This window comes from Lissotriton vulgaris, chromosome 12 (assembly GCF_964263255.1).
Source record: "Lissotriton vulgaris chromosome 12, aLisVul1.2, whole genome shotgun sequence".
Taxonomy (NCBI): Eukaryota; Metazoa; Chordata; class Amphibia; order Caudata; family Salamandridae; genus Lissotriton; species Lissotriton vulgaris.
Window position 1 is genome coordinate 782,331,455 of NC_141700.1, and position 23,677 is coordinate 782,355,131.

Consider the following 23,677-nt stretch of genomic DNA (forward strand, 5'->3'; position numbering starts at 1 on the left):
CCTTACCTGGTTAGTTGCTGGCAGAAGGCATCTAATCACCTACCCCACCCACGTCGAGATGATCGCAGGACAGCCGGAGTTACCGTGGAGTGCAGCCGGTGGTTAACCGCTTCCACACTCATGACGAGCTGGGCTCGTCATGGTGTAGCCTCCTCAAACACTGATGACGAGCCCAGCTCGTCATAAAACAATGTAAAACAACAATTTGCAGCACAGATGGGGAAAACGCATAGCAGCCATGGAGTTAAGAAAGCCGGTAGCGCGGGAGCTCTCAAGGCGTGTCCGAGGCGCGTTGCTAGGTTACTCGACGCGGGTGTGGAAAGTAATGACGGCCCAGCCCTACGGGGTGATGGTAATTGGCGCCATTTTGGAATGGGTTAGAAGACATCAGAAATTGCTGAGGGGAGGACAATCAAGTCCACGTATCGAGCTATCTGGCTAGCATCGTCCAAGGCACCGCATCATTGAGGCCGAGCTCATCGGTATGCAAGCGATGCACCCATCTCTGTTCCAATCTGAAGAGGGCTTGTTGGTTTTTTCCAGGGTGACATTCGAGGACAGTCCATCGAATATTATCAGTGGAGTGACTTAGTTCTCTGCAGTGCTCATAGTCTCGTGTGTGTCTTATGGCATCGAATGTTACTGTTGTGCTCTATGATGCGTTGTTTCACGGGGCGCATCGTCATCCCAATATAGAGCATTTGACATGGACAGATAAGAACATAGATACACCTGGCACTGTTGCAATTAGTGTGTCTGTTGATGGTCCATGTGAAGTCTTTATCCAGTTCGATAGTTTTACCCTGGATAGTTTGAGGACACACAGTGCAGGACCCACACCGGTAATGTCCAGTGACTGGTGGAATGTCCCAAAGGGTCCTGACCGGTTGGGTGCTTGATTTCTTCGGACGAGTATGGATCAATGTATCTTTTAAGTTTGCCGTTCTCTTGAATGCAAAGCGGGGGCGTGGCAGTTCCATCCCTGCAGAGTTTAGAATCCCCCAGTGTTGGTTCACGGTTTTCTTAATGAATCCAGAATGCTTGGTGTAGGATGTCACACAAGTGATGGTGTTATCAGGTTCCTTTGGGTGGACTTCAAGTAGAGCCTCTCTATTATTGTTCAAAGCTCTTTTAGCTGATTTCTGTAACAGTCGTGTGGGGTATCCCCTATCCAGGAGCTTATGTTGCAGAAGACTAGCTTCTTGTTTGTAGTCTTGGACTGTGCTGCAGTTTCTCCGTAGGCGGAGGAATTGCCCGAACGGCAGATTGTCCCTCAATGCTCTAGTATGGTGACTGTTGTAGGGGAGTAAACTGTTTCTGTCTGTCTCCTTCTTGAAAAGAGTGGTACTGATTGTTTCCGGATCCAGGCAGATAGTCAGATCTAGGAAAGGTATTGATGTGTCAGAAATGGTGCCCGTAAACTTCAGGTACGGGTTTTGTTGGTTTATCCACAAGCAGAAGGCCTCACAACTGGATCGATCCCCCTTCCAAAAGACCAGAATGTCGTCGATGTATCGACGCCAGAAAGTAAGATTATCTCGAAATGGGTTTTGGTCACAAACATAATCAATCCAAGGGATCAATGTGCTTTTGTCTAGACGGAGACAATCAGTGATGATACTCCTCGTGAAGCTAGTTTCCTTCTTGTGCCAGATTGCTCTCCACACCAACAATGGTCTTAAACAGATTAAATCTGATAAAAACTCTAGACCCAATTCCTGGTGAATTATCACAGTGGAAGCAGACTTGGGCAAGCATAACAACCTTTTTAGATAACTATTTTCTTCTATTTGCGAATCTCCGTGGCGACAATGTCCCCAAACACCGGATCCGTAAAGCGCAATAGCAACACATCTAGAGCGATATATGTGCAGCATATCATATATGCGCCGATCACCAAGCTTGTTTGCAAATTTAAAAACACCATAAGCACTTTTGGACATCTTGGCTTTTACATTAGATATCTCCTGTGACCACATGCTATTACTACTGAAAGTTATGCCCAAATAACAGAATTTATTTACAACTTCTATTTTTTGCTCCTCTATATGGAAAGGTTTCAGTTTCCTTATTTTCATTCCACATGGCATAATAAATGTTTTAGTATTATTTAAAAAAAAAAAAATTTCCTTGATAAAACCTGCAAACTTGTCCATCAATTTCTGCAGGCCTCTGGGGGTTCTGGATAAGAGCACTGAGTCATCAGCATAGAGTAAAATGGGAACAGCTTGACCATCTATTAACGGGGCATCAGAATTAACTTGCTTAAGCTCGGTGTCTATTGTATTAATAAAGAGGGAGAAAGGAAGGGGCGCAAGGACACAGCCTTGTCTTATACCTAACTTTAACGCTGATACAGTAGTACATTCCCCCCTTGACCGTATCTAATGCGGGCAGAAAGTTTAGAATATAATCTAGCCAGAAAGTAAATAATCTATGCTGGAGCACCTTGATCTAATAGAGTTGACCATAGCAGAGCGTGGTCGACCATGTCAAACGCGCTGCTTAGGTCGGCAAAGCAGAGAAAAAGCGAGCCCTGCTTAGCACTGGTATACTTCCCGATTAGGAGGTCTAGATCAATGCATTGTTCCACAGTACCCAGACCCTTACGGAATCCGAATTCGCACCGTGCAAGAATATTACCCTCAGCCCACTCTTCCAGTCTGGCCAACAACACCCGGCTCATGGTTTTAAGTGATGAATCTAAAAGGGAGATAGGGCGGTAATTTTTGGCATCCGACCTATCCCCCTTTTTGTATATCAGTATAATTACAGATTCACCCCAGGTGAGCGGAGTGCTCTCCTGGACTGCCTCGTTAAAGACCCTAGTCAGTACGGGGCCCCACAATGATATATCTGCCTTGTATAGGTCTATGGGTCAAGTCAAAATAAAGAGCATATAAAATTACAATCCAAACTGTATTACAATAGTATATTTACTGCAAGGTACTTATCACTTACCTGCGCCAGGCTTGCTTGGTTCTGGAAAATAAAATAAGTCTTGCATCGTGAAGCATTCTGGATTCACTATGCCGGGCATTATTCCACCATCTAGTGGTTTGGTCCTGGTCTGAAGTTCAGTCTTTGTGTGTGTGAATTCATTTGCTGACTGAGTGTGTACAACAAATCCTTAACACTGTTCTCTGATACTGCCTTACTGCTCGACCACACTACCACAAATAGAGAGTGAGGTGCTAGCTAACTTTACCTCTGCCTACCTTTGGTGTTCAATTGGACTCTGTGCACACGATACCTCCCTTTGGTATAGTATATACCCAACCAGCTTCCTACATATGCAGAACAGTGAATCTATAGCACTTTATGGTACGAAGTGATGCCGAACAGCTAGGTAACACAATCACAATTATTTTTAAGTGCTCCTAGATCCTTTCTCTGAGCATGATAGTTCAGTGCTTAAGACTATAATGAAGATTCCTGTAAAGGAGGAGTACTAGGATTACAGGTAAATATCCGTTCATTCTGATGGATACTTCTAACTGCTGAATATCCCTAGTCACTAGACTGGATCTGGAATTTTTTCTTGGCAATTCTCATGTGCACAGATAGGCAATGTCGCTCGGCTCCATGTAGATTCTTTCCGCGCCTTCCAATACTGATCCGGAGCTCACTCGTTTTTGGTCTTTTAACAAAAGTTATTGTGGTCAGTTTTTACAGTGCAAGAGACATGTCTCCTCCCAAAACTACTGGTTTCAAACCCTGTAAGGACTGGCATATGCAGAGGTTGGTGACGGACTCCCTCCAGGAATGTCTGTTGTCTTGGTTCCTCACATGATTTTGCCTTGTGATGACTACAAGAGGATGGACTTGAAGGCATGGTCATCAGGAGGGCTGCAGAAGTCCTTAACATCCACCTACCCCCGCCCCCTCCCCCCCCTCCCCCCCGCCCCCCCAACTGACATCAGTTGAGGTAAACTGTTTTCACCAAAGTTCTGCCACCTCTGTAGACTTCTTTAGAACCGCTCCTCCCATTCAATGATCTCCTTACAGATACCTTATGGCAGCTGACCCAAACCCAAATCTTGCCCTCCTGTGGATGGGCAAATTGCCAGATGGCACAGACGTGCTCTGGTAGATCCGTTTTTTCCTCCTCCAGCACCCTACCCCGTAGTTTGTGGTACAAACTTTCACAAGCAGGTTGAACCTTAACTCTTTCACCTATTATGCTCCCTGAAAGGGAGTCAAAATATATGGAGGCATTTGGCAAGAGAAGGTTCTAATCTGCAAGCCTACCCCTCAGGTTAGTCAACACCAGTTTCCTCTTAGGATGTTCCTCAGTCATTATAGTACATGGTGAGCGAAGTCTTACCTGTGTTCCCCAATGAATTTTGCGCCAATTTGGCTCAGATCATACAAGTTAGTCAAGGTGCAACTGGGTTGCACACCACAGATTGCTTGGGTATTGCAATCTTTACAAGTGTGGTGCTTCACCCCTATGCTTGCATGTGATCTGGAGGCTTCTCCAGTGATCTCCAAGCGTCACTGATGGCAGTCCAATTGATGGCAACTGTCTCTTCAGTGACACAACTCAGTTGGCCCTGGAGTCCTTCAAAGATAGCTGAGCCACAGTGTGCTATCTTGGCTTTTTAGCTCTCGTGAGGCAGTAGTCCCAACAGTACCACACTTTTTGAAACGTCAGAAGGAACATCCAGCTTATGCAACACCAAGCCCACGTAGGCGATAAAGGCCTGTTAAACCTTTTGGGGTAAAGGTCAGGGATCCAGCCAACTACATCCAGTTCCTCTGGAATAATGCACAACCCAATGATTCCAGGACATATAGGCTATGATCCAGATGTTTCAACGTTGGGCCTGGGCCTCCATGAGAATGACTTAGAGAATTTTTGGCCTCCTGCATCTTGCTAGTGGATGACTCAAGGTGGCAGGTGCGAGCTCTGCAGTGGGATCAGAAGTCTGTGTGCTCAGCACCAAGGGAACCAGTTGGATTCCATCCTCTTGTCAGAGGGGACTGCAAAACATCTGCATTGGCGTATGCTATACCGCAACTCGACCAGTGACCGACTTCTCTACCTGCCCCGGAGTGGACGGTTGGGATTGACGCATCGTTACTGGGCTGGGGAGGTGATTTCGGAGAGGTGCTGATTGGAGGACTCCTATCTGTGGTGAAGATCTGGCTGCACATCAGTCTGCTGGAGTTATGGGTGATCCATTTTGTACTAAAAGCCTTCCTCCCATCCAAGGTGATGTGGATGCAGACTCCACGAACAACACGACCGCATGTGGTACAGAAAGAAGCAGGATAGTCTGGGATTGTGGTCACGATTTTAAGAGGCTTTATATTCTCTAGAACTGACTGAGTTGTCAGCGCATTTAACTGGTCATACACTACCTGGCAGGATATTTAAACACCGGGGCGGATGAAGTCAGTCAGCTTATCCTAACTGGTAATGGTCACCGGATTGTCTCCTAGCAGTGGCTAGAACCCTGCCTCAATCTGTTCACCACTTCCAAGAATGTGCAGTGTCCAAGATCTTGTTCATTGTAGTTCCCAAGGTTGTTCACCATCAGAGATGCCTTCTTGACTGTCCTAGAGCTTGGGACTCCTGTACACCTTCCTGCCGCTACCTCTCCTGCAGATAGTTCTGAAGAAGATTAGGAAGGACCAGGTCCAAGTTAGATTAGCAGCCCTGAACTGCGCTGGGAGAGTGTAGTTCCCAGAACGTCTGCCCATGAGCATATATTCTCCGATCTTTCTGCCACTTCGGGAAGATCTTCAGTTTTATCACAAAAGGGCAGAGTCACGCATCCAGGCCTGAACAACCTTCATCTCCATGGGTGGAGATCAAGCAACCGCTTTTGACTGTGTTAGATCTCCCTCCCAAAGTCGTAGAGGTAATTTCGTCAACAAGGCATCCATCCACCAAAGCCTGGAAAAGTTTATCCCTTGGTGTACTTCTCAGTGTCTCCAACGTTTGCAGGCCCAGTTATGTGATGTGATAGTGTTCTCTCTCGATACGGCAAGGAATTGACTACTATTAAAGGTTATTTGCCCCTCTTTTGCTCTTTCTAGAGTTAGCTGATCAACCATAGTTAATCAGATCACCTGTTGTGATCCTGTTTTTTGAGGGACTAACGTACATGTTTCCACCCAAGACCTTGGTGAAATCAGTGTGGGACCTTAATTTTGTCCTAGCCCCCGTTTGAGCTGATGCCTACCTGCTCTATTTACCTTTTAAACCAAGAGTTTCCCTCATAGCTGTAAAATCAGCTTGTCACATGAGTGAATTGCAACTCTGTCTGTCCAGCAACCATATACCACCTTCTTCCTGCACAAACTAGTGCTTAGGACCAGGGTGACATTCTTACCAAAAGTCATGACTCTGTTTCACATCTGACAAGCTATCATGCTTCTGGCATGGTTTGCTCCACCTCATCCGTCCAGAGAGAGTGGCCACATTGCTTGGATCCCAAAAGACCCTTACGTTTCTATGTTTATCATCCATGTGGTGTTCTTTGGTATGATCAGCTCTTTGTGAAGTTTGAAGGAGCACTGACTGCTAAAGTAGTGATGAAAAGAATGATCTCTAGATGGGAAGTTCTCTGCATAAAGATCTGCTGTGCACTGGCTAAGAAACAGCCTTCATTCCACTGGGGGCAACTCTGCCATCACAGCATTCGCGCGTGAAATGCCTGACTTGTACGTCTGACGGGCTGCTACATAGTCATCAGTGCACACATTTACAAAGCACGACTGCATTGATAGCCACGTCCAGTGGGAGGAATACTTTGCCTGTTAAGTTCGGTCGTACTTCTAGTCTGAGCTGTTCCAGAGACCTACCTCTTGGGAATGTACTGCATTGATACCTGTTAAAGTGGAGAATCTGCAGGTAGAAATATCCATCAGAAGCTACTTACCTTCAATAATTCTTTCTCATGGATACTCTATCTAACTGCAGATTCCTCACTCACCTACCCATGATCCCAACTTAGAGATCTGCTCACTGTTCATTTTGATTTGTGTTTGCATGGACAGTCGAAAGAAACTGACATCAGTGTACTGGTTGCAGTCATGTGTGGGTCTGGTGTTATTTCCAGGATGGAGTCGGTGCATAGCTGCACTACATCACCTGCCATTGTTCATGGGAATTGCTTAGGAAAATATCTGGATCTAGTTTGGCACCTAAGGATATTCACAATGTGAGGAATCAACAGTTTGGTAGAGTATCCATCAGAAAAAAGCTTTTCTGAAGATAACTTGTTCTTCATATCTAAAGTTTTTGAAAAAGTGCATCCTCTAATGCTTTTCTGCTTTTTCATCCCACAGTCAACGAATGAATCCATCATAAAAAGAGCGTCGCTGCTTGGTGACATGCACTTCAGGAGTATTCGAACGAAACTCATGCTTATGTCGCGGAATGAGGAGGCAACAAAGCACTTAGAGGTGAGTAAGATGCAGGAAGAACAAGAATGGAAGTGAAGCAGTCTGGCTTTCAATGTGCCTTTACAGCTGAGATGATATTTAGCAGATCTCCGTACTTGTTCGGGGAACCTTTGGCAGTTGGTGATTTCTGCCACCTCGAGTAACAAAATGTAATCCCTGTAACTTTTTCAAAGGTTGAACAAGTGCTGAACTGTTAATTGTTTTGCTCTTTTGAAACTGGCCCAAAAGGCAGCTAAGACTGGCTTGCATCACTTTGTAAACCTGTCCGTTTTAGTTTTAGTGAAAATAAAATCCTAAATCTTTCTTTTGAATATGGGTAGTTCTACAGATTTTCTTTACTTAACCTACACTTTGACTTGCTTTTCTATTTTGTCCCTGTCTTTTGAGGCTACGAAATGTCATGCATCAGTGCTATCTGTGGCTTGTTTGTTCATTGTTCTTGCACTGTGTTCGGGGAATCATGCTAAGCATTTGTAACTTGAAATCCCTTGGAGTTAATTCACTTACCTGCGGATCATATAAGGTGCGGGGGCACACAATCCAGCTTGCATATAGCCTTGACTGTGGTGTCTATAAATGTGGGCACGGTTGCCAGAACTATTCACTTTGCCTAGCGTAACGTAATCACTTGGGTCATACGGCCTCAACAGAGACATAGTATCCAGAGTTTCTCTTCCTGGGGATCCTCATCAATAGTCATAAGCACTGAATATTCCCGCCCATGTGCGGGACCCCGGAAACAATATAAAAATATATATGTATAAAACACATATATCTCGCTCCACATATATGTATGTACATATATCATTTTTCTCACATCAATGCAGCCCCAAACTGAGGCTAAACAATGCAAACACATATACATGAACTACAATTAGTAAGGAATCAAAAAAACACATTAGGTCAATAAATCCTTGAACTTTGTGTTTTAATGAGTCAAACCACTCATAAATCCTGAAAATTGCTTATAAATAGACATTGTTAGCCCTCAGGCTGCATTGCAAAACAATATCATAGAAAATGAAACCATTTTCACAAAAACTGGCACCGTGCCTTTAAGGCAGCCATGACCCCAGGCTTCCCATCATGCCTCAGGGGTGACAGTTAGGTCAGTTGTTCTTTCCGGCTCCTTCCCGGCTCCTTCAGTCAGGACCCTGGTGAAACAGCTCCTTTTCTTTTTGACTTTCTGTCAAAAAATATTCAGCTTTTACTTGAATTTTTGACTTCACTCGACGTCTTTTAGACATAGAGTGCTGTTTGAACACTTTTTGTGCTTAAAGGTATTTTTTCCTGTTTAAAATGCCTTCTCTCTTCAACAACTGTCCTTCATGTGGAAGGAAAAAGGCAAAAGACTGACTCTCATTCAGTCTGTATCCTGTGCCTACCAGACTCTCATTCCTCTAAAACCTGCGAACACTGCCAGGTTTTGTCTTCCAGGACTCTTAAGGATCGAGAGAGAATTAGAGCTTATGGACTTTCTGAGAGAGGAAGATCTCCCAAGAAGTAGGAAAGTCGGAAGACGCGGTCGACGTCGAGAGGGGCCCCGACTGGTTCACATTCGACGTCGGGATCGGCGTTGGAGAAGCAGTCGACGGCGACGAAGAAGATGTCTTCAGCGTCTACATTGAAGGTACCTCCGCTTCAGTCAGCGTCGAGGGACAGGTCGCCGTCGCAGCGGAAGAGCTCGACGACGAGCCGTATGACGTCGAAACAGCATCGTCATGCTGTGACGTCGAGGCATTCTCCGTCGTCGGCGGTCCACCGACCTTCGACGTCGAGCCATCCTCCGTCGACGACTAGCCATGGTCGTTCGACGTCGAGGGAGCCTCTGTCGACACATCATCGGTCGACGTCGATGCAGCCAACGTCGACGCCTAGACGAGAGCGTTCGACGTCGGAGCGGCATTCGGAGTCGAGGCACGCCCAGTCGCCGTCAAGTCAACGGCGATCGGCGTCGAAACAGCCTCCATCGACGTCGAGCAGACAGCCTTCGACGTCGAAAGACAGCCATCGCCACCCGAGGTCGACGGAGAAATCACGGTCGACGTCGAGGGAGCCTCTTCCTGCTCGGCGCTCGGCGTCGATACCACCACCGTCGAGGGATCAGCAAAGATCCAGGGAGGGAAGTTCTTCACAAACAAAGAACGTTACTCCTACAAAATCAAAGGAGGTGGTTCGGGACAAGGAAAGTGACTTGTTGGTCCAGACTCATGCCCTAGAGCCACAGTTGGGGTCTCCAGGCTCCGCATCGGCTGCGGAGGTGGAACAATCTCCAGTGCAGGATCCCCCCGCCAAGAGACGGAGACTTGCAGAAGACAGATCTCGCTCAAGGTCTCCCTCTGGATCTCTGGTGAGTCTGTCGTCATCATCCTCATCATCTCGGAGTGGCAGATCCTCGGATGGACGGAGCGGCGCATCTAATAGGGGGAGGTCCGAATCCCCTGCAAGATCGCAACAGGATCGAACGGATCGCGCTCAACGGTCACGTACACCTGAGAAGGATCCCGTACACAAGTCTCCTTCTGTTCATCTTTCCCCAAGGTGGAATAGACCTCTTCACCACTGGGCAAGAGACAAGGAGACGGCAGAGCGAATAAAGCGATATCGAGACCAACCTCTTCCCCGCAGGGAAAGGTCTCGTTCTAAACATTCAAGCAAGAGACATTCTCGTCACAGAGAGAGATCTCGTTCCAAGACGCGTTCTAGCAGAAGAACTAGGTCTAGGAGGTCAAGTAGTTCTTCAAGTTCGTCGAGAACACGATCTCACAGGGATTACTCCCCGACTCTTACAAACAGTCCACGTTCGAGAGTTTCTCCAACTGAGGATATTTTCTCCTTCCAAGATATTTTGGGCAGAGGAGCCCTGAAACTGGGAGTACCAATGACAGCTCCACAAGTCAAGACGACTGTCATATTCGAAACCCTGCAGCATAGATCAGCACCCAAACCGTTGTTGCCTCTGGTTCCGGGTATAATGGAACATGTGAACGAAGTCTTCCTCACTCCGGCAACGGTGAAGTCCGTTCCAGCGAGGATTCTCAAAAAGTATCGTCCTCCGGAAGAGGATCCTCTGTTCCTCAAAGCTGATCCCCCGCCAGATTCAGTGATCATTACGGCGGCAAGAAAGTCCAATGCGGTGGCTTCCTCATCCACGGTGCCTCCGGACAAGGATAGCAAGGTGCAGGACTCATGGGGGAGAAGGGTGTGTAACACCTCAGCCTCTTTCCTCAAAGTTTCTAACGCAGAAGCCCTGCTCGGCAGGTATGACAGGTCTCTGTGGGACTCACTTCAGAGATTTACCGCAAAGCTCCCTGAAGAAGACAGAAAGGACTTTGAGGAGGTTCTGATGGAGGGAAGTCAAGTCTCCAACCAGATTATAGGTTCGGCAGCAGATGGGGCAACTCTGGCGGCACATGGCTATGTGCACGGAGTTACAGCAAGGAGAACATCTTGGTTACGCCTCACAGCATTAAAACCGGAGGCCCAAGCAAGAATCCTGAACCTTCCTTTTTCAGGCACATCTCTCTTTGGAGCGAGTGCAGATGAGGAGATGCAGAGGATGAAGACCGAGTTGGACACTCTCAAAGCGGTGGGACTCGAGAAGAAAAAGGAATTTAAGAAGAAATTCCATTCGAACAACAAGGGTTATTCGAAGCAGAGGGTTCAAACCCCTCAATGGCAGAAAGGCCAGAACCAGCAGGGCCAGCAAAAGACACAGTACAAAGGCAAGGGCAATTCCAAGGGAAATGGAAATCAGCGCCAAGGCAACAGTTTCAATAAAGCGCAGCAGAAGCAATGAGTCTTCACTTCCCCCAGCGCCGTTACCCACTCCAGTGGGGGGAAGCATTGCGCATCACAGGACAGAGTGGCAGGCCATCACCAAAGATCAATGGGTGTTGTCTACGCTGCAGAATGGATACTGTCTTCGTTTCCATCGTCTACCTCCACACGTTTCCCCGATGTCAACATCAAGTCACCAGCTACAAAGGTTAAAAGCAGAAGTAGCTACACTCCTCGAGAAAGAAGCCATCGAGAGAGTTCCGGTGTCCCAAAGGGGGGAAGGAGTGTACTCGAGGTATTTTCTGGTCAGAAAGAAAGGCCAGAAGGAAGAATACAGGCCCATTCTGGACTTGAGAACACTTAATCTGCATGTACGAAAAGAAAAGTTTCGCATGTTGGCGCTTCATCAGATATATCCACATCTCAGGCAGGGGGATTGGATGTGTTCGATGGACCTTCAAGATGCGTACTTCCATATTCCAATACGGCAAGATCACAGAAGATTCCTTCGATTCCGGGTGGGGACCTCTCACTACCAGTTCAAAGTCCTCCCGTTTGGGTTGAAGTCGGCTCCCAGAGTGTTCACCAAGTGTGTCGCAGTGGTGGCGGCAGCTCTACGCCGCAGGGGAGTCTTCGTATACCCATACTTAGACGATTGGCTGTTGAAAGGTCCAACTCCAGGCAATGTAAGGAATCAATTCCAGACATGCATAGAACTTTGTCAACGTCTAGGTCTACATGTCAATTTCAACAAGTCTGTCTCACAACCGACTCAGAAGATCCACTTCCTAGGAGCTCTTCTAGACTCCGAAGTAGGAAAAGTGTTTCCTTCGGAGGAGAGACAGTTTTCGATTGCCCTCAAGTGCCAACAAGTTCTTCTCCACAAGTCCCAGAAGGTGCGGAAGATAGCCTCACTCTTGGGGTCGATGGCTTCCTGCATTTTCCTTGTACCGAACGCCAGACTTCGGATGCGTCCTCTTCAGCAGGATCTGGAGGACAAATGGGATCAACACTCAGATCAGTGGGACGATCGGATCACCTTGTCGGAGGTTGCTCAATCTTCCCTCCAGTGGTGGACAAAGAGACAGAACATGCAGATGGGAGTCCTCTTCCATCAACCGCCTCCAACTCAAACGATCATCACAGATGCATCATTGCAGGGATGGGGAGCGCACATGGGACCCCTACAAGTGCAGGGTCTGTGGTCTCCCAAGGAAAGCACTTATCATATCAACTTGCTGGAGTTGAGAGCGGTTCACCTGGCTCTCAAAGCGTTCCTTCCCTCGCTTCAAGAGAAAATGGTTCTAGTACAGACGGACAACACCACCACGATGTACTATTTAAACAAGCAGGGAGGAACACGCTCAAGGACTCTGTCGCTAGAAGCTCAGCGCATCTGGCATTGGCTTCTAGCTCGCAAGTTGTCTGTTCAGGCAGTCCACCTCCCAGGAGAGCAGAACGTGAGGGCGGACGCTCTAAGTCGGCATTTCGAAGACAGAGAAGACTGGGTTCTCAACGACTAAGTGCTAGACGACATTTTCCAAGCTTGGGGTCGTCCTTCAATAGATCTCTTCGCAGACGACGAAAACACCAAATGCCCAAGCTTCGCCTCCAGGTTCTATCGACCAGGAACGAGAGGGAATGCTCTGTTAATGGACTGGTCGGGGCAGTTTGTGTACGCCTTCCCACCCCTTCCGCTCATTCCGAAGGTGGTGAGCAAGCTGAACCACTCGTGCACAACGATGATCCTGATTGCCCCCGACTGGCCGAGACAATGGTGGTACACAGACCTACTTCACCTATCAGTGTCTCCTCACAAGAGGCTTCCATGCAGGCAGGACCTGTTGTCGAAGATGAACGGAAGGATTCACCATCCCAACCTTCCGTCACTGAACTTGGCAGCATGGCTCCTGAGGTCATACAGTACGGACATCTAGGGCTGCCACAGGACTGCATGTCCATTCTGAAAGAAGCACGACGCCCTTCCACTAGACATTCGTATGCTTGCAAGTGGAAGAGATTCTATATGTGGTGCATGCAGAATGGTCACAATCCGGTGAAAAGTCAGGAAGAAGCAGTTCTCCCATACTTGCTGTACCTGACTAAAGCAGGTTTGAAGTTTAACTCCATTAAGGTGCATTTAGCCGCTATTACAGCTTATAGGCGATCACCTTCACAAACTTCTTTTTTTCAGCTTCCTGCAGGAAAAGATTTCCTGCAGGGTCTTAAAAAAGTGTACCCTCCTGTTCGGCCTCCTGCTCCGCCTTGGGAACTGAACTTAGTCCTATCAAAATTGATGGGTTCTCCTTTTGAACCTATTCATAAAGCTTCTTTACAGCATATTTCCTGGAAAACAGCTTTTTTGATAGCGATTACGTCAGCCCGTAGGGTGAGCGAAATTCAGGCCCTATGTACTAAAGAACCGTATACGGTTTTTCATCTGAACAGAGTGGTGCTTAGAACGCATCCTTCTTTCCTGCCTAAAGTGGTATCAGATTTTCATGTCAATCAGTCTATCTCTTTACCCACTTTCTTTCCTAATCCCTCTACTCCAGCTGAGAGGGCGTTACACTCTCTGGACCTGAAAAGGGTTTTAAAGTTCTATCTGGACAGGTCCAAGTCTATTCGACATTCTGATCAATTGTTTGTTAACTACGGTTCGATCAGGACTGGTCATGCAGCCTCGAAACGTTCTATCTCCAGGTGGATCGTTTCGTGTATCAAGCTTGCTTACCAATTGGCACAGAAGACATTAGGGGGTTCCCCTAAGGCGCATTCTACTAGAGGTAGAGCAGCCACGGCGGCTTACCTGCAGGATGTGCCCATGTCTGAGATTTGTAAAGCGGCGACCTGGAGGTCTGTCCATACATTTACCAGACATTACTGTCTAGATTCTGACACGAGAGCAGATACCCAGGTGGGCCAGGCCTCCCTGAGAAATCTGTTTAACAGCTAGAGTTTTCTTTTGGCTGTTATGTTTGATTGGGTCATGTACTTCTCATTTACCTGCAGGTGGTTGATGGGCTTGCTATTCTATTCAGTGCTTATGACTATTGATGAGGATCCCCTGGAAGAGAAGGATAAGTTACTTACCTGTAATCCTAGTTCTCTTCCAGGGGTATCCTCATCAAAGTCATAAGCAACCCACCCGCCTCCCCAGGTAAATGAGATTTGGTACTGTTTTGTTTTCAATCTTGTGGTTGAGCCCTGTCTTCAGGGTTATGCAAAGAACAACTGACCTAACTGTCACCCCTGAGGCATGATGGGAAGCCTGGGGTCATGGCTGCCTTAAAGGCACGGTGCCAGTTTTTGTGAAAATGGTTTCATTTTCTATGATATTGTTTTGCAATGCAGCCTGAGGGCTAACAATGTCTATTTATAAGCAATTTTCAGAATTTATGATTGGTTTGACTCATTAAAACACAAAGTTCAAGGATTTATTGACCTAATGTGTTTTTTTGATTCCTTACTAATTGCAGTTCATGTATATGTGTTTGCATTGTTTAGCCTCAGTTTGGGGCTGCATTGATGTGAGAAAAATGATATATGTACATACATATATGTGGAGCGAGATATATGTGTTTTATACATATATATTTTTATATTGTTTCCGGGGTCCCGCACATGGGCGGGAATATTCAGTGCTTATGACTTTGATGAGGATACCCCTGGAAGAGAACTAGGATTACAGGTAAGTAACTTATCCTTAGTGTTAATCTCCAACTCTTCTGGTAACTGTAGCACGTGTAGACATTTTCCTAACCATGCACTAAAAATAGTTTGGTCTTTTGTGAATTATTGCCCGGTTTTGCCACATTGCTTGATTTTTATTTCCTCCAGACCAGTAAACAGCTGGCTGCAGCCTTCCAAGAAGAGTTCACAGTACGAGAGGACCTAATGGGGCTTGCCATCGGAACTCATGGGGTGAACATCCAACAGGCACGGAAGGTGCCCGGAGTGACGGCCATTGAGCTGGATGAAGAGACCTGCACGTTCAGGATCTATGGAGAGGTGGCTGTGTGTGTGTGTGTGTGTGTGTGGAGGGGGTGGGAATGGTCTAAAAAATAACAGAAAAGTGGTGACTGGATTTTATTGTATTGCTGTTTCATCTCAATGGTTGAATAAAACGGTAGAAAAGGAGTTAATAACCGGAGTATTATAAGGAAGAGTTGAATCATCATATGTTGAGGGTTTAGGGGCATTTTGTGAAGAGGTTCATGTAAGAATATATCTGTGGTTCCTAACCTTTTAACTTCTGAGGACTCCCACTGAATCAATATTGGGAAGCCGGGGACCCCTAAGCCTTTTATATGACTTGAACTCAATCAGAGGAAGCAGCAACAAGCTAAACAGGTTATGCAGCAAAGCACAGGTCACATGCTCATGGACTTTTAAAACATTGAAAAATTAAATACCAAAAAGCAGTATCAATTTTTTTTTGATGAATAATATCCTAGTACTTGAGTCAGTCAAGGCAGGAATCAGAGCTCTTCACTGGCTCCCAGTCAGAGAGAGAATAAAATTCAAGGCGCTCTGCATATCATATCAAGCATTCCACAGAGCAAGCCCAGAAATTAACCACTCACTTCTCTCCCCTTACTGCCCTGGAAAAATCCCGCGCTCCACGAATGCACTTTTTGCCGTAGTCCCCAGAATCAAAAAAGCTAGAGCAGGAGGCAGGTCCTTCTCTCTGAACGCTGCCAGACTCTGGAACTCGCTCCCCTTCTCACTCAGAGCCAAGCCTACCCTTCTACACTTCCGCAAAGAACTCAAAACACTCCTATTTAGAAACTAATTCCCCTGCTCCCTCCCACCCTCAGAATCTTTTCTTTTCCTTCATTAGCGCTTGGACGCCTTCGGGCAGCAGTCGCGCTCTACAAAACCCCTTAACTTCACTTCACTTCTTTGTTCTGTTCCCGACAGGCCTTACATTCTCCAAATTGATTGTCCTCCACTTAGACAATTTGGAAGCATAGAAGAGTTTTGTGGGGGCTCCAGCCCATGGCCTGCTTGCCCCAAAAGGCAGTGATGATTAAAGCAACTGATCTATCCTGGTTGCTGTGCCAGTTTTTTCCCAATTATGTTTTGCAAGATCTGTTCACAACATGCTTTTTTTTAACCATCAGTACTTTAATTTGTTGATATAAATTTGTACAATGAAATAAAGACACCTTGTCGACAAACCTCAGTGGGTTGAAACCTTCTATACAGTCCGTATATAGCCTGCAGGCGACAGGGAGTTCCACCTGGGCCCATAATAAAGCAGTGCACATAAAGTAACTCTATTTAGTTAAACACATTTTTGATTTAAAGTAGGTGACTTGGAAATTTTATACTGCGTTGGTGAGAGCCTTCCTGTCCATGAACAGACTTTGGAGAATGTAGGTGTGCTCGTAGGCTTTAACTCTGACCGTCTGGCAGAGCACCTAGTCACTGGGCCTATAATGCGCATGGAGAGCTGTTGCCAGATTTAAGCCCATAGCGATGTATATGTTTGGCAGCACCATTAACATGCAACATTAGCACCAGCATGTAGAACGATTACTCTGCTACACACAGAAGCGAATATGTTTGGACAAACTACATCACTGAATAAATGAGAGAGGGTAATTAACAATAACTAAGTAGGACAAACAGAATAACCACATCTATTGTTTATGCAGCTAAGTAGTGTATGGAAAAAAAAATGTATTTGAAGGAAATGTAATCTTAGTTCAAATGAGGCTGCTGCTTACTTCAAGAAACTTCAGTGCAGCCTTGAAAGGCTACCCTTTGGTAAAGCCAGCACATGTGCTCATCAGGGGACAAGTGGCAACACAGGACAGCTCCTCTGCACAGTACCGTTGGTGGCATTGCTGCGAGCTGGGCAAGGTTGAAAGGGGCATGCCCACCACCAAACAGAAATTCCTAAACATGTCCAATCCCTGTGCAGCTACAAAATACAGCCAAAGAGCGATTGGAATGTTTTAATTCTCCAGCCTCCGCGCTATGTGTCACCTAGTTTAAGTATGGCCACAGAGAATGCCTCTCTTTAATGAGCCCAGATCTAATTCAGTCCTATTGCTGCTCTTGTGAGCTCTATTACAGTAATATGAGAGTAGCACCACGAATATCTGAGCACATCAACCAGGGCCTCTATTTAGGACTGTGGAACTGTCTGTTTCGCTTGTTCTACGAGTCAGTGCAGGTGTGTTGGGCTGGGTCACACAGAATAGCGTGCCTTGAAAAAAGAGAACCACACCCTCTATTCGTAAGCATGCTTCTTTCATAGCATAGTGCCTGAGCTTGGGGGGCGATAAAAACGTGAAGGAGTTTAGATTGGTCACAGACATGCAGAGTAAGTGCTGCAGAACCCCAAGGGTCTGCGGGCCACAGGTTAAGAAGCTCTGGTCTAATTAGTTATGCATAGGTATCTAGCTGCCTCCATCAAAATGTGATCCTCGAGATAGACTCTGGATGAATGTGCTTGCATTCTCCTCACAAGATGAAGAAAAATTAAAGACTAGGATTGAGACTGCATTTCTCCAGGACCCACTTTTCACTCATTAGGTTGACCAACTATTCTTAAGGGCCAAGCACTTGATTGGAGTGGATGTTAAACTTAACATCACCCCTCAGTGGTGCTCCATTCAGAGAAGAAAAAATGGTTTGGGTGTCTGTCTGCACCTTACATGGAGTCCTGTACATGTAAAGTTGCTGTCTATAAATTGTGTCTGATCCTCATTGCTACACCCCATTGCATATTCCAAAGGAATCTGGTACATTTCCTCATCTACTCTCCACCCCTGTCATCATACCAATTTAATGTGGGTCTGTTTTTATAAAAAATAAAAAAAATATGTAGAATGCATAAGGCCACTGCAACATTCAATCTGTTGAAGGGATCCATAAAAGAGATGTTTGTATTAATTTAATTACCAAGTAGTTCATTTAACATACTGTGTATTTGTAAAGCGCATGCTCACCTGGAGGTATCTTGGCGCTGAATAACAAATGTTTGTTACCCAATTCAATGGTACTGAATGGACCAATCTGGATTTGAACCTGTGACCATGATGTCGAGCACAGGCCCCTGTACTGAACGCATTAGTCTACTGAGTCACCAGACCCGGCATTTATTGCTTGCTTATCACATCTGTTTTGACGATGTTTGCAAAAGAAAGAAATGTTCTCCAGTATTGAGTCTTTCATAGATTTACACGCTTGATTCTTCCCCATTGTTGAGGTGGGAGTCCCAGGGAATTAAACTAATAGTAAGATATTACATAGACGTGGACTGTAATTAAATTTCCCAAAAGGGTATGTAGCAAGCCACATCGTTTTGAGCACAACCAACGTTCAGTCAATCAGAGGGGAGCTTGCACCCCATTTCTACTGCTGAGTGGTTTCATACATTAGATTTCTTACTGCATGTTGTGAGTAGGTGGTCTCCCTGACCTATGCTCAGTTTCATCTCTTTAGAGCTTGTATTTATCAACTTGAGACTTCCAGGTGAACTTTATTTTATTCAGAACTGTCCTAGTTCTCTGACCAATATGGCCAGCATGTCAGAGTTTAAAAAAGGGTTTGTACTCCCATGTAAGACCTGTGGGAAGATGAGTCTCTTCTCTGAAGACCTCATGTGGAGTGACTGTACTACCTGCACCGCAATTCCAAGGACTGTAAATATTGCAAAACATTTTCAGTGAAAATTCTCAAAGATCGAGAGGCAAGACTGTTATGGCTTCAAAAGCTAAATGTATCAAACTCTGGAGATAAAGAGTCCCGCCCTAAGATGAAGAAGTCATAAAAAGAGAAATCCGGTAAGGACTTACCTGACCTGCCTAAAAAGACATACAAAACAAGGAATAAACAGAAGCCAGCATTAGTAAAGGTCACTTCCCCAGCTCCTCAGGGAATAATAAGTCAAAAGATATAAGAATCCAAGCCTTCAACACCTTTTGAGTGGGCATTGGCACTGCCTCAGAAAAATCAAGCAAGTCGCTAACTAAACAGTCAGCGAGACTGATGAAAGCCTCATCGATGACAAAGATGGTTGCGCCGACGACAGCTACACTTATGTTGTCTACGCCTACGTCAGTGGTAATAGTAGTATCGACGAGGTCTTAGTCGATGGCAAGGTTCTCGACGTTGGCCATCCTGTTAGCGTTTACGCCACTCCCACGAAAGATGACACTGCCAAAGCCTTTTTTCCTCATCTGTGTCACCGTCGGGGGGCATTGCCGATTCTGTTCTTAGGCCAGAGCTAAACTTGCCTAGCAAGGTTTCACCATTGCCACCAGGCCGCCTTCTGGAAAATGGGGGACATGGGAGAAGATGAAGGACTTTTTGGAGACGCCACACATCCATCGGAACTGCATGTCAAATGCCAGGAATCAGATGATGAGGGTGAACAACAGTCTAAACATCTGCAAGGTGACTTTTCATTTAAGGAAAGATTAAAAGGCTTAGGGAGCATGTACAAGGAATCTCTCAAATGTTATCTCTATGATGACACCATAGATGTACAATCATCACAGAACCTGTGATGCATGTCCTTATATCTTTAGTGACTGATCTACGCTTAATGTTGCAGAGCTATTAGGCTTCCCAGCAAGGAAGCAATACCCTCAAAACACGTGAAAGCTGGTGTGCCACAAACTGAACCGTTATTACATAAGACAACCTTGCTGTTTCAGCATGGTCATTCCCCAGCCAAGACAATTTAGAGTTTATCGCCATTTACGATGACTGCGCTGAGAATGAAGATGACCAGCCCGAAGAGGGCGAAGTACAACAGGATCTGGCAACTGCCACTAAAAGTGAATGTGATGATTATGTAATCCCTAATTTTTTTTTTTTGCTGAGTTTTATATAGCGCAAACTAGACCCCAACCGAATCTGGTATCAGAGCGCTTTACATAGCACCAGTTATGTTACATGAGGGGACACATTCATTTTTAGGCTCGGGGAGATTAAGTGATTTGCCCAGAATCACAGGAGGTTTTGGCGTCGTTACCCAGACTCTAACCCAGATCCCCAGGTCGAGAGCCCTAGCCGATGCACCACCAACACACCCAGGTGCTAGCTCACCTCATGACGATTTTGGAGGATTCCATATACAGTGGCCAAGCAATGTTATCTCTCGATCTCTGTCCAACAAGCGGAGTGCTTCTTGAAATATTTTAAAGAGTGAAAAGAAAAAAAAATAAGATCTATACCGGTTGTTGAATACATTTGGACCGAAGGACTTAGTCATGGAAATCCCAGCTATCGTGATCGCAGTAATACCACCGAGGCTAGGTTAAAAAACAAAAATAATACAAGGCTCTTGAGAGCTCTTCAGCCTGCTTGATCGGTCGTCCAAAACCTGACTCGTGGTGCAGGTAGCTAAAAAAAGGCCCAAGAATCCAGTTCAGCTCCTCCGTATAAGGAGGGTAGGAGATTTGACAATATAGAGAAGTGTTTATCTGCCATGGTGGCAAGCGTCTAATGCCCTAGCCATACTGTGCAGGTACGACTGCCAGATGTGGTCAGACTTATCTCAAGTTCTAGACCCCTTACCAGATGGTAAGACCGGAAGCTAGTGCTATCCTTCCACTAGGGGGACGGACATCCTCAGAGATGATAGAGATAGCGATGGATGTAGCCCATCCCGACTTCAGACAGAGGGCTGGAGCAGCGGCCTTGAGACGGCAAAGATGGCTTGAGGCAAAATCTTTCAGGCCGAAAGTGTAATATAAAATTATGGACATGTCCTACAAGGGTGATGCCTTAAAATCCATCCAGACTTACAAAGAGGTTTGCATCCTTTAAAGGTGATCGAGGAATATGACAATATTTATTTTGTGGAGGGTACCAACCAAATAGATACCAGCCGTATCAGCAGCCACAGGAATATCGTCTGCAAGAGAATAGACATTCACAAACCACAAATTTCTCCAGGCAGCCAGGTAAACGAGCTGCAGCAGCAGGAAAAGGTCAGGAGTCTTCCAGAAGACAGTGACAGGAAAGTGACTCTAGTCACCTCAATACCTCCAACTCCCTTGGATTTCAGAGACGCTCTCGACAGTTGCTACCAAAATTGAAAATCCAGCTCTTCCGACAGGTTGGTCTTGGACATCATAAAGTATGGACACCCTAAAATATATCCAGAAACCTCCATACCATCCACCTGTAGGGACACACCAGCATCTTAAACTGTTAAGAGGGGAAATTAGATGTCTGATTTTGAAGAGACCAGTAGAAGTCCCACAAAACTGCCGACTCTGAGGTTTCTACTACAACATCTTTCTGCTAAAAAAAATGGAAAATGGAAACAGGTGTTGGTCTTGACGCAGCTCAACAAGTACCTCAAAAAAGAATCATTCAGAATGATTTCCTGCACAACATCACTCAGTTGCTGAATAAAAAGCCCACATGACCTCTAGATGCCTGGTTCTATATCACCATACATGTAAAGCACAGGAGATATCTCCGATTTGCGTTGGCCGGAAGGCACTACTGATTCAGGGTTCTACCATTTGGCCTAAAGTCAGCTCGAATTTTTACCAAATGCATGTCACAGAGAACCGCCTACCTGAGAAAAAACAACCATTTTCTTACCTGGATGTTTTGATGATAAAAGCAAATTCTCACAAAGCTGCAATGGGTGCTAAATTGACATGCCTTCTACTCTTCGCCAACCTGGACCTCCACATAAACAAAGAGAAATCTTGTATAACTCTAGACACAACGATCACTTTTCTGGGGGCAGTAATGAACACAACGATTAGTAAAGTATACCCAACAAGCGAGAGGGTTGCAAAAATAATGACATTGGGGTCTATCCTGTCAAGATAAAGGCACACTTCAGTAAGGCAATTCAAATTGTTTCTGGAAATATCATGCATTCCTCTCATCCTGAACTGCAGTTTATGCATGAGACTACTACAGGAAAAACTCGACAGGCAATGGACGCAGGACACCAGGTCATTTGGCGATGTTGTCCTTATAACGGCAGAAATAGTGCGCGATGCACTGGTGGATGAAGGAAGAAAACATTGCAGTAGGGTCAACGTTCTTAATCAAGACTCCAGGTTACGTCATGACAACGGATGCCTTGATGGAAGGATGGGGAGCACACCTTTAAGATCTGGAAGTAAACTGAAAATGGTCAAATGAAGAAAAGACACTTTTCAGTCTCCTAGTACTGAAGACAGTAGCCTTGGGGCTCAGAGCTTACCTACAGAAAGTACAGAGTTCGCAAGCCTTGATACAAACACTACCACAATGTTCTATTTAAACAAGCAAGGTGGAACAAGATCCTGCCCTCTATCCAGATTAGTGCAGGACATATGGAGCTAGTGTCTCCAAAACACAATTTACATGACAGCAGAACATGTTCAGGGCACAAGGAAAACCAGTGGCTGGATGAATTAAGCTGGTCCATGAAAGATTGCCACGAGTGGGAATTGTCAGACTCTTCACCTCCGGCCCTGACAGGTCTTATCTCTTCTTATGTCCCTTCGCGATCCCTTAGATCCGAAGCCCAGTATCGGGCGAACAAGCCTAGGTTCAGGCTTAGCAGGATGGGAGGACGTTCCTTCCGCGTGCTGGCGGCAGATTTATGGAATTCCCTTCCTGTTCACATTCGGGCCCTCAACAGCCTGACCCTTTTTAGAAGGGCCATCAAAACCCACTTGTTCATCCCTGTAGGCTAATACCCCCCTCTGTCAGCTATGATCTGTTGTGTTGTTGCATATGATCAGGCGCCAGGACGCCCCTTTGCTGGGGCAGCTGTTGCGCCTAATAAATGTTATTAACATAACATAACTCAACTTCTAAATATCTTAAGCAAATGGGTAACACTTTCTCTGGATCTGTTTGCTACTCTGGCGAACAAAAAGTGTCTACACTGTGCGTGCATGTTCCCTCACAAGGGATTATGGGGAAAGGCTCTTCAGATGTCTTGGGCAGCATATTAGCGTACGCCTTACCACCAGTACCTTTAATTCCATGAACACCCAACAAAATGAAACCAGAGCCGTTCACGATTATTCTGATAAATGCTTTGTGGCTGAGACAATTACATTCAACTCAAACCAGTCCCAGGATTACTCCACAGAAAGTGCGGACAAGTGACTCATCCTTACCTCTAATCTCTCAGGTTAGCCGCCTGTATCCTGAACATAATTAATTTGACCAGCAAAATATTTCACAATAACCTTTCTTAAAAGAGGGTTCACTTATTTATTGGACGTCCGGTACCCCATTAGTCACTCGGTCATCATGGGTCCCCACTTGGCCCTAGACCTATTAATTTCCATAGCCTAGATTTAAGAAAGGTTATTACTGTAGTGTACCGTGTATGTTTGTGGCATGGTATGAATGATTAAGTAAATAACCACCCACCCTTTTTCTTTTGTCTTCAAGTTGGTGAAAGTTTTCTCTGCCTTACCTTTTCTTTGCCACATGACGCCTTTACTGAGGAAATGCTGCTCTGGTCTGACATTGTGCA

At 45.7% G+C, this 23,677-nt stretch overlaps 1 protein-coding gene across 4 annotated transcripts in view; it reads left to right on the forward strand.

Annotated features, from left to right (window-relative positions):
• FXR2 (FMR1 autosomal homolog 2) overlaps positions 1 to 23,677 on the forward strand; it is a 395,300-nt gene that overhangs the window by 218,601 nt on the left and 153,022 nt on the right. For all 4 annotated transcript variants that reach the window (XM_086946152.1, XM_086946153.1, XM_086946154.1 and 1 more), the window contains exons 7-8: positions 7,303 to 7,419; positions 15,040 to 15,210. In XM_086946152.1, coding sequence (XP_086802278.1) covers positions 7,303 to 7,419; positions 15,040 to 15,210 — 288 coding nt within the window. The remainder of the gene's footprint in view (positions 1 to 7,302; positions 7,420 to 15,039; positions 15,211 to 23,677) is intronic.